At 33.0% G+C, this 12,261-nt stretch overlaps 1 protein-coding gene across 2 annotated transcripts in view; it reads right to left on the reverse strand.

The window, feature by feature from the left end:
- LOC103577658 (uncharacterized) overlaps window positions 1–12,261 on the reverse strand; it is a 58,369-nt gene that overhangs the window by 31,384 nt on the left and 14,724 nt on the right. For both annotated transcript variants that reach the window (XM_008558401.1, XM_008558400.1), the window contains exon 2: window positions 5,210–5,301. In XM_008558401.1, the coding sequence (XP_008556623.1) occupies window positions 5,210–5,301 (92 nt within the window). The remainder of the gene's footprint in view (window positions 1–5,209; window positions 5,302–12,261) is intronic.

Consider the following 12,261-nt stretch of genomic DNA (forward strand, 5'->3'; position numbering starts at 1 on the left):
TTTTCAAGCTTCAGATATAAACTAAGAAAAAAAATCTGAAAACCGCCTGGCCATGCAGACCAGCCCAAAACTTTGTGACACTGGTTAGCCAATGTCTAACAATTTTTAGATTTTTTCAAAAACAATAAATTACAAAAAAAAAAAACTTTTTAAAAAATTGCACTTTGAGTTTTTTTAGTTTCCTACATGTGCATATTTTTAGATATTTTTTTTTTGTATTTGATTTGCATAAAAAAATAATCTGAAAATTTTTTATTGTCTGCTAACTTCAGGATTATGAAACTTCCCGCTATTTTTGAGCTCTTGGGCTCTTCAAACTCAAGAATAATAATTCCGCACCTTCCATTGGGAAAATTCAAGTGATAAACAATAACAAAAAAAAAAAAAAAAAAAAAAATGAAGTCATTGTTTTTTTATTTTTTATAAGCAATATTTTTGGAAATAATGCACCGATTTTGAAATTTAAGGTGACGGCGCAGTTTTTTAATTACTAACGTTGAAAAAAATTGTCATCAATTAGTTCAACTATTTGGATTTTATTAAAAAAAAAACACTTTTTCAAAATTCTTTTGACAACGATTTTTTTGACAAATAAACCGATTTTGAGAATTGACGCGGCTTTTAAAGTTTTAGAACTGATTAGATTTTGGAATCAATCCATAGAGTACATTACAAGTTTTCCGAAAAAAAATATTTTTGAAAAAATTGGATTTTTGAGTTATGCTAAATTTCCAAAAAATTGTTGGAATTAATGAGTCGTTTTAAACGCCTCCTCAAAAAGCCAAATTCGTTCATTGTTCAAAAATTACAGTATGCCATTAAAAAAAAAATGAAATCGATTTTTCGCTTGATCTCATTTGTACTGAGAAAATTTTTCGAAAATTAAAAAAATTATTCACTTTTAATGTTTGAATTTTTTTTCTCTAGACATTTAAATAAAACAATAAATGAAATTATAAATTAAAAAAATAACAGAAAGTAGGTAAAATAAATTATTCTTGTAAATTGAATAATTTATTGACTTTTGATGGTTGAAATTTTTTTTAGATATTTAAAATAATAATGAGGTATTTTACTTAACGTTTAATTAGATATTCAGTAGATGTTAATGAGCTGTAATAAATTGATCAGTGACCTCACTTCGCGTATATTAAAAAAAAGATGTAATATTTAATGATAATTAGCATTGATTTGGACTAAAGCATTTAAAAATGTGCAGACGATTATGTTTAATAATTTATTTAATTATTTAATTGGGGGTAGAAAATTTTTTTAGAATATTTCCTTGAAAATTAATATGCTCAGGATGTTTCTTGAAATATTTTGGATACTTGGAAGGTTAATTGTCGCCTAAATTGTTGCGGCCAGTTGGTACGTAGGTTACAGTATAGACTGTCCAAATTCCCGAGCGTCTAGTACCTTGTCGGTAAACCGCCCTTACAAGTATGTAAAAAAATATTGCAATACTGAAAAAAGTAAGAATTCAAAAGCATAATGGAAACTCTTTTTGCGAAAAGCTGAGAAGTGGAAATTTAGAGGGGGTGGAATAATGCCTCGAAAAGCCGTGTTTTCGTTGTTGCGATATTGCGTATCGTTGGGTGGAAAGTATGAAGAAAAGAAAGCAAAAAAGGTTAAGGATGAGATGAATATGTGCGAAGCGCAAGCTTGTTCGTGTCTCATCCCTCGAGAAATTCGGCTTGCGCTCATGTATTTATGCATTTATACTCGGCTCGAAAGCTGGCTTGCCAGCCCCACATGCACTCCCTTACTACGATTACAATAAATTCATGAAAAGGTCGTGTGACAAAAGTGAGTCATTGTAACATTAAATTTTATTTTTAAATTTTTTTAAATAAATTTAAACATTTTTTAAATTAATTTTTTTTTATTTTCAAATTTTTATCTACTGATATAGAGGACACTAAATTTGACATTTTAACTTTTTTCGAAAAATGTAATCATTGTAACAATGTGCAGCTTATGTAAAAATTTTAGAGGTCAAATTGTTTATTTAGAATTTTTAAATAAATATTCTAATATGTCGAATCCCACACGCAGACTTTCGCGCATTCTAATATGTCGTATCCCACATTCGTATAGGTTTAGTCACGCTTAACATTTTTGATTTTAAGTTAATTTTAAGGAAGCAATTAACGACATGAGTAAAAAGGTAATGATGCAGAATTTTTGACTCTTCTTACAGCATATAATTCAAAATTATTTATTCACTATATGTGCCTGTATTTTATGAAAACATGAAAATAAATTTGTAGGTTATATCAATGTAAACATATTACAAATAATTTTTCTTGGCCGACCGTGAAACGTTTTTATCGTCTCCTGAAAAATTTCCCAAATGTGGGATAGGGCATATTAGAATGGCAGTATCGATATTTTTTCGTAAATACAATTGAACATTATTTTGAATTTTTTTTGGTTAAAATTTAATTCAATCAATTTTTTTTTCATCTCTCTTAGATGAGTTTGTAGCAGATATCAGACAAATTTAAAATAATAAATGAAGATAAAATAATTAAAAAAAAAATATTTATAAAAAATGCACTTATTAATTTGAAAATTTAAAAAATGCGCAATTTTTTAAAATTACATTTTATTAATTATTTACACTATTTATTAATAATTTTCAATTCATCTGATGTCTGCTATATTCTCACTCAAATTTTCGATGGGGTGCGACATTTTGTCCGCAAAATATTATTTCCTCAAATACCCATTTTGCCCCACTTTTCCGTATAAATAATTAATAATTCTTAATAGTCAATTTTTTTTAATTTTTCTAATAAAATTATAATTTTCAAAAATAATTTCTGTGCAAATCTCTTTCGTAAAATTTTTGGGTATCACATTTTCCCCTTTATTTTCAATTTATCAGAAATAAAAATATTTTATTTTTGATATTTTTTGTGGTTTTGATTATATGCAATTTGAATTTTTAAAAAAATATAACGTAAATGAAATTTTTCAAGTCTTCCAATAATTCCCTCTAAGAATTGCCGCGAAAAATTGATAATTCAAAAAAGTAAATAAATAAAGTCATAATTTAATAGCAATAAATATAAAATTTTTTTTTTTTTTCATTATCCAACAGTAATATTTACTCATTTAATTCAATTCAGATTCACTTACTCTAAAATGATTTATATCTAAAAGGCGTATACCTGATGATGGGAATTTATTGGTGGGTTGTATACTATACGCACACTAAAAGCAATGCCCGAGAGATTTAAGAACCAACTTATACTGGGTATCCGATGCTATAACAATCTCACAACATTTCTTTAAATTTATCACCAAATCATAAATTATCATTTAAACTCTCCTTCTATTCCTCCTTCTCTCTTTCCTTCTCAAACTCTGACAGCTTGATCATTTTTTAATGCACCAATGACCGGGTTCACAAGTAGATACATCTCTACTCCCATTATCTAAATTTCATTCAACCCTCCCCCCCCCTCCAATCGATTTTATTTTAATTCATCCCCTCACTAATCAGGTCACCGAGTCTCAAAACTTAAAAAATAGTGATATATTATAACAGTAAAACAATAAACCAAGTTTCAAATATTTTTAGTAAAAAAAAAAAAGTCATGTTTGTCATCAAAAATGATTTATCAAAGCAGTAGATCATATGAGAGATGACTGGGCTTTCATTTCTCGATGGTTTATTAGAGTTAGGGTAAAAAAAAATAAAAATGACAAGTAAGATGTAAGATATATTAAGTAAAAAGAAATATATAAAAGTAACTGGTACCCCCTTGAGTGAGGACGGATTGTTTGGCCCGAAAAGTTGTAGATGGACTTGGATGTTAGTGTACCGCGGTTTAAAAAACTTGGTTTTTATTTAAACTCTCAGTGCTGGATGTTCTCAATGGGGGCCTCAGAGGAAGGTTACGACGGACAAACCCTCGCGAATCCCCAACCAACATGAATTAAACTTTTAATTTCTCTAAATCACTGCTCACCCTGGAGGCATTTTTTCGTAGCCTACTAACAGACGGCTGTTACTTATATATATTATATATTATATATATAAATGTATATATGTATATAGACTTTTGCCCTTTTTACAATCCCCTTGATTCAGTGATTCTGCAGAAATACCTAAATCTAAGTTGGTGTAAGGGTGTAAAATCAATGAAATTTATCCGGCTTTTTTTACATCAATCTGATAAATTAAACCTGGGGTTCCTTTTAAATCATTATACTCGAGTCAACAGTTATGTTGCCAGATATTACACCTACCAGGCGGGACCAACAAGAAACTACCCTTAGTCACCCCGAGCGTACACTTGACATATTGTTTCCATTCTTGGTAGTCTGGTAAAAAAAAATAATATGCGCGCATAAATAATCCACGAGTGTAAGAACAATAATGGATATTTTAACCAGTGGGTTTTCAAGACGGAGGAAGTTGACTAATTTGTCTGAGTGGCTTTTTCAACGCGCCTAACATATGAGATTTGTTGGGAGCCACTACTTAAGTTAACAGAGTGTAAGAAAATTTTTGATTATTAGAAAAAAGTATAAGGAATATTTTCGTTGAGAATTTGATGATTTACAATTTTTGTCTGGGTTATATTTGTGATAAAGTTTTCGAAAAAAATTTAAAAAACCGAAAATTTTATGATACTGAAGGTAGCCGAGGTTTAATAATTTTTGGATTTTTTTAAAAATGATAAATTTCGAAAAAAAAAATATTTTAAAAAATTGCACCTGTAGTTTTTTAAATTTTCTACATGTGCAAATTTTTTTTTTTTTTTTTTAAATTAAATTGTTGAAAAAAGAAATCATAATAAAATATGATTCTGAAGTCAACAACAATTAAGAATTTTCAAAAATTTTTTTTAACAAATCAATTACAAAAAAAAAAAAAGTAAAAAAATGCACATGTAGAAAATTGAAAAAACTATAGGTGCAATTTTTTGAAAATTTTTTTTTCTTATGATTTATAGTTTTTTAAAAAATCAAAAAGTTATAAGACGTCGACTAACTTCAATCTCATTCATAAAAATTGGATTTTGACCTTGAATATTTTTTTTAGCACCCATGAGATCGATGGGGACTTTCGTCACTTTATTTCTACTAGTGTACCCAAGGTCTATCAAAATTCATCTCTGAGTTTTTGTTATTTGAAATGTCTATTTTTAGTAACTTTTCAAACCTGAATAGATTTAAAAAATGGACTTACAGTGTAACAGGCTCTTCAGGACTGGACGGTGAGGTGATTGCGACAGGCGTAGGTCGCATTGACGTACCGGGTGATCTGCCTCGTTCATCCACCTGGACATAAAAAATATTTTCATCAGAAAAACTGAAGACCTCACTAGATTTTTTTTATCTAAAAAGTACGTGCTTTTTTTATTTTATTTCCTCCACTCAATCCAACCGATTGATTCGCCCTCCGACTCACCCCGATTTGGAATTTTTATCGCTTCCGCTCCCCCTCGCGTTTAACGGAATCGTGTGCAACAGGTAGAACCCTACCTGTCCTCACAAGAGCAACTAGAGTCAGGCTCGAGCTCTGGGTTCGGTTTACTCTCCACGCGAATCACTGCGTGAGTTATCACTTCACCCTCGATTTATAACCCATTCGATTTATTCCACCCCGAACTCGGGTTAGGCTCGAGCACGCGACTATTTTTTTTTTCACCTCTAACCTTTATCGCATAAATTTATTGATTTGTCCACAAATAATTTATTTTCAAAAAAAAAAATAATGATAATAATAAATTTTTTAAATATTTTCATTGGAAAGGGATGATTGGATAGAAAAAAATGAGACAGAAGTAAAAAGCGAAGGAAAACACTGAAAAAAAAAAAAAAAAATAACCCACGTGATTTGCATTCCTCGGGTCTCGTCGGCATAAAAATTCCAGGGCGATAACTTCCTTTGTTCCTTTCCCTCTGTGGCCACGGTTTCAAGTCACCCCTTCTCTATTTTTCCATTTCCATCTCCATCTCCATCTCCTCATTCTCTCTCCTTTTTGACTAGCACGGCACCAACCCCCGAGTCGCGATGACTCCCCGAAAGCCAGCGAGCTCTGACTTTTCTTTATCCTCGTCGCTCCTCGGTTTTATTTTTTCATTATCATTATTATTATTATTATTATTATTATTATTATTATTATTATTATTATTATTATTATCATTATTATAAAACTCACTCACCCTGAGCACTACAGCTTATATTACATTTTTTCCTTGATTAAAGGTGCGCACCCACCGAGTGGCCCTCGACTTTGTGGGACAACCTGGGCGATTTAATTTTTTTTTTATCGCGTAAAAAAAAAATTAATTCATAAAAAACTATTTGAGAAAGCGGTATTGAATTTTTGACTAATTAAAAATAACGTGCCTCGACGTTAATAATTAAAAAAAGAAGCAAAAAGTAAATATAATAAAAAAATGTTTCTTTGGCTTTACAATTTGACTCGTTAAATAAAATCCAAGGTTCCTATTTATTGGACAGATGGATAGAGAAATCCCGGATCGAAATGTAATTAAGAGGGCAAATAATTCGAGTCGAGTAAACTCGAGAGGTAGTTGGGATCAAAGAAGAACGCGGGCACCTAACTCGCGACGTGACGACGTCGTCCAATTCGAGGGATCTGCTATCAGATGAGTATCGTGTACCAGTAGAAGTAGTGAAGGGGGTGGGTTATAAAGAAGAGGATGATTTTAAAGCTCGGAATAAAGTCAGGGTAAGTCTATAGAGCTAAAGGTTCGATAAATATTACCGTAAAGTGACCGATCCGGTCTCATGATTCAAAGAGCAAGAAAGTAAAGGTAAAATCGAAGGTTCATCGGGTAGATTAAAATACGAGGATGAGTTTAATTCGTGAAAGTTGAGACTGGGCACACAGTATATTTGCGTTAGGTTACGTAGTTGCGCGTTTAATCAGCCGTGCTTCAGCAGAGAGGGTGTTTGAGGATGAAAATTCGGGGTGAGCTGGTTTTAAAGCCTCCCCTTTCAGAGCAAAGAGAACTCCGGTTTATATTCCCAGAGTCTCGGACTCTGCAGTAAGCGGGTGGCAAAGCGGATTGACTTCTCTCTACTACCTACTGATTCCCCGACCATTCACCCGGATTCTGAAATAGGTTTCCTACACCCTCGGTCCTGGTTGGTAGCCACCGAAAACCTTGAGGGGCTGCAGCGATCTGATCCCAGTATAGCGAGCCGAAGGAAAAAGAGGGCTAGATGTCGATACCGTGACAGATTACCTTCAGTATTTTCCACCACATATATCAAATATTTTGTTCGTAACGGAGCTAACTTGCGTAAATTAACTCGAGTTACTCCCAGTTAATGTCCTCCTACTCGTTGCCCTCTTAATTGCTCTCGTCTGAGGGCGTTACATTGAATTATTATCCGATCGTACGATAGGAAATTACACTCGGATAATTTTGATCACTCTGATTCAGTGATTTCTGACTGGAGCTTCAAGCTAGTTAGAGCTCCTGGATTAACGTTTTGCTTAACGCTTTCAGAGAACTCCTAGATTATATTAACGTCTTTAACGCAGTGTGCTGTACGTTTGTGAGGATGCGTGATAGTAGGGTGTATTCGCGGGTAATAGTAACTTGCCTTGCTAGGTCATATTTCGGATTAAGACGGTAGAAGTGTCTCTGGTTCAACGTACACTGTACTACAGTGGCTGTGGTTAAAAGGGGATGTCTAACCCTGGTACCATTATCTTACAAATCTAATCTCGTGGGTGTTTATAAATGTCTTGTTTTCTGGGAAAATCCTCAACAAAACTACAAGAGGGTTAGCTAATTTTTACGATTAAATTTAAAAAGGAAAGAGATCCGATTCGATGTTTAGCTTCGGTAGGAATCAGACTGGGTTACATTTGTTGGAGTGAATCGTAGATCGCGTTAATTCAAGAATTGAGTTTAGACACTAGGAGTGACGGTGTGGCTGGGGTGAGAGCTAGCTGCTGGGTAGAGATGATGGGAATGAGAAGGATGAGAGCCCTGTTATTACAGTCAAGAGCGTCCCGCAAACTATAGGGCGTAATCCCTTAAGAGCAATAATAAGAATCCTTTTCCCTGGTTCTAAGCCTGAATCCCGAGTAAAACTGGTGCGTTAGCCCACAAGAGACTTTACTTAATTCCGTGGCTTCCGAGTCTTTCATCCCCGCGCGTTAGGTCCTAAATCGTAGTTTGGATTTTAAAACGCTCTGTTAAAAATCACAAACGATGTACTCGAGATCTAGGTTTTGGTGGAGGGTTTTTAAATTGTATTTAGCGATTTTATGGTTAAAACTAAAGCCCCAGACACCTTGTAAGACTACTATGGGGTAATAAAAAACCTGTCACGTAGTCAGTGCAGCCGGGGAATGAACAGCAGGGAAAGAATACTGATTCATTATTCAATCTGGGTCGAGTGATTAGCATGCGACGTTGTTACCTCGCCCTTATACTTCTCTGACTGCTATTTCTTTTGATTCCTCTAAATAATGTAAGCCCAGTTACCACAGATTCTTTCCTCTACAAGACTTTATTCGCCCCATGTCTATAATTTCTTGGATCTAGCATTTAATCTGTTATTTTACATTAGAAAGACCATACTTACGGTAAATATTTAAAATATTTATGTTAAAATATTCATAAATTGTTGAAGATATTCTAAGTAGGGGGATGAAAATGAATTAGTTTTTTATTTTTTTATAAGAATTGTAGAAAAGATTTTTAATATAATTAAGTAGGAATCGTGGACGCCCAGCTGGTAAGAGAAAGAGTCTTAAGGAAAGGTTGGATCGGGGGTTTTTGGGGGAACTTGAGTTGTAAGAAGGGTTGTATTCAAGTTGCCTTGGAGGCATGTTAATGCACTCAGAGATCTTAGCACTTACACTCTAACACGTCTATGTTGGGAGAGTACCAGAGCTAACTCACCCTATTTTACCTCCTCTTACTCTGTCCTCATACCCGAGCCCTTCATTTCTCCTTTTTCTACCCCCAGCCATTTTCTCTTTCTCTTAAACTACCCCAAGCTCAACCGCCTCTAGAGGGCTTTCACGGACGACGCCTTAAATCCGGATCTCTGCCACCCCGACGCCCATCTCGGAGTCTTCCGTGTGCTAGCACGATGAGAAACCTGCCACTGCCACCCCGAGCTCCTTTTATTCTTGAAAATCTTAATCGAATGAGAGTAAAAATTTAACCATTTCCTTTATTTTTTGTTCTTTTTTCTCTTATTTTACCACTCTCTGACACTCTTAACAAAAATTCCATCTTCTCAGTACACGCATGACCAACCCCATGAGCTTTTATCAAAGAAAATAAAATTATGGAAGTGAAAAATACCTCAGGAGAAATTTTAATTAATCTATTGTTTCTCAGAAAATTTATTTAATGGAATTGCTGTTGTGAATTTTAATGGATGTCTATTTAAATCGAATCTCCAGGGATCAAACCACGAGGCGCCTTTCAAATTTAGTTAGTAAATAAAAATAAATCAATTGGTCAATTTTTTTTTTCATATTATCTGCATTGAAACTCGAATTTTAATGCCAGTTTAGTCAAATGTGATTCGAATCGTCAAAAATCATCACCTTCTTCTTTTAATACAAAAAAATTCTAGTTTAAAAGTCGCTCTTTTTTAAATCATCTTGTTTTGTCTCCTGAGAATACCCAGTTAGAAATTTTGTGTATTTGTGTTAAAAAATTATTTGGTTGTTTTTTGTGTTGATTTTAAACACAGAAGTCTGTTAATTTAACACAAACCGTTTGTGTAATTTTACTTTAACAGATTTTTTTATGTAAAATGATGAGAAAATCTAATGTAACAAATTTCTTGTGTTATTCGAAAATTAACACAAAATTAGGGTTGTTTAGCTAAACACCCGCGCATTTCTTCATTACTATAACCAAGCTAAGGATTGTAGCAGCATTGTCTGCAAGGAAACTTGGATTATAATTGATTTACAATTAAATATAGTCATAGATAACTTTAATATTTTTATGGTCAGGTTCAATGATTTTTTTATTCTAATTTTACGGAGGATAATTCATAGATTTGTTTTTTATAAAAATCACTGAAAATCGAACTAATTGTTTGGGAAATTGACGTCAGTTGTACTAAGGTTAGATCAGTATACTTGAGTAGATTAGATTACGTCCTTGTATTTTCTAGTTAATTTTAACACAAGTCTGTTAAATTTACACAAATTTTCTGTCAAAATAACAGATTTTGTGTTCGATTATTTAACATAAAATTTGTGTTAAAGATCACATGCAATGTGTTAAACTAACACTAATATTTGTGTAGACTACAACACATGATTTATGTTGAATTAAAGGCCAGTTTCAGACAGTGCACCCCCACTTTTTACAAATATTCAATGCCTTTGAACTGTCATGTGTATTCAAATTTTATTAATTAATTTTAAATAATGAAAGCATTAATTGAAAAAAGGATAATTTCGCCGAGTTATAGAATTTTTAAAAACTTACTTAAAGTTGTCATCAATTAGGAGTTAAACGAAATTTAGAATATAAATTTTAGTCTAAAAACTTTGGAAATTCGAACCATAAAATTGACATCATTTTACTGAAATTTATTTTCTAAATTTCGTTCATCTTCTAATTGATGTCAAGTTTAAATAATTTTTCTAAAAATATATGTCTCGGCGAAATTGTAACTTCATTGTCCTTTTTTCCATTAATGCTTTAACTATCTTCAAATTAATTACAACTGAAGTCACTGAATTTAAAAAAAAAGTGGGGGGCACTATCTGAGAATGCTTTTAACACAAAATTTCTAACTGTCTCAGCAAATTTTCAGTAAAAAAATTTTCCTGAAATATTTAATATCTGAATTATTTTATTGAAAACCGGAAAAAGCTGATTCTGAGGTCCAATAGGCCATGATTTTCAAATCACTTAAGAAATTTACCAAATTTTGACCCTCACTCGAAAATGATCTCGAAAATTTTTAAAAACTGTATTGAAAAAAAAAAAAACTGTATTTTTTTCAAAAAGGGAGTTCTAAAAGTAATTTAAAATCAGATTGATTTGAAAAAAAGCCACTCGGATTTTGGGCTTTTTCTCTATCAACCCTAAGCACAGCTCGGAGAATAAACTAAAAAAGTGATAAAATAATAAAAATAAAGGAGTCAGATACTTTAACGAAAAAACAAGTGGATATCCAGAATATCCGGTATCAACGAGCTATAAAGTAAACCCCAAACAGGGGTACAAAGCCCTTGATAGATGGATAGCCACGGGGTTTGTGGGCGTCCAGCCACAATCTGCCGTACTGACCACCTGTTGACTTACCTGTCCACCCTTTTCTCTCTTTTTCTCTCTCGTGGGCACACAGCCCACGTATTAGAATTTCGGGCTCGCTCAATTGAGCCGTCTGCGTAATAAAAAAAAAAAAAAAATAAAAAAAAAAACGCGTAAAAAATTCTTTTCAATACTCAGTGAGGTTTAAAACGTTGAATATCAAACGACGAGTATGCTGGACAGTAGTTTTGATCTGTCGGGAATCGAGTTGCGCATTTTTTTATCCTCATACAATTGACATCGTGGGGAATGAAGGACGTGGCTGGCGCACGACGTGGATGCATTATAGCCCCTGGCAACTAGATCGTTCCATTTTGTTGTTTGTCTCTTGTCGTCGTTTGCCTCACGGCAAAATCCACCCCCGCATCCAGAGAGGGTGTCTTGCTACTGTGCTCGCTATCTCGTGCTTCCCATGACTCTCTTGTCTCTTGTCTCTTGTCTCTTCATACTCGTGCTATTTATTCTATCGTATTTCTGCTACATTATATATTTCTTTTTTTATTTCATTCTTTTTTTGTCCAATGTTGCTATTCCTTTATTTATTTTTGCGATTCATTGCGTCACAAGCTCTTTGACACGCTCAGCCGCTCGATGAAATAAATGTTGCTTCATCTATTAATAGAATTTCATATTGTTCTCGTGAAGTCAAGTCATCTAATAACAACTAAGTATTGTTATTATCACTGTTATTATTATTATCATTATTATTATGTTGAAGTCAAAGGAGAACGGACTTCTGCCTCTCCATTTGTGTTCATTAATAAACAGAAATCATTTTCCGAATTAAATTTACGTGACAATAAAAGTAATAGTCAACTAACCCCAACTGCGAAATTATTCAAAATTTTTTTTTTCCATCTTCTTCCGTCAAGTTCCGGAATTTAAAAATAAAAAGTCTGCAAGCAAAGTAAATAGGAAATTTTTTTTGGCACTGAGTGATTTCAGAGA

Source organism: Microplitis demolitor, chromosome 2 (genome assembly GCF_026212275.2).
Source record: "Microplitis demolitor isolate Queensland-Clemson2020A chromosome 2, iyMicDemo2.1a, whole genome shotgun sequence".
Lineage (NCBI taxonomy): Eukaryota > Metazoa > Arthropoda > Insecta > Hymenoptera > Braconidae > Microplitis > Microplitis demolitor.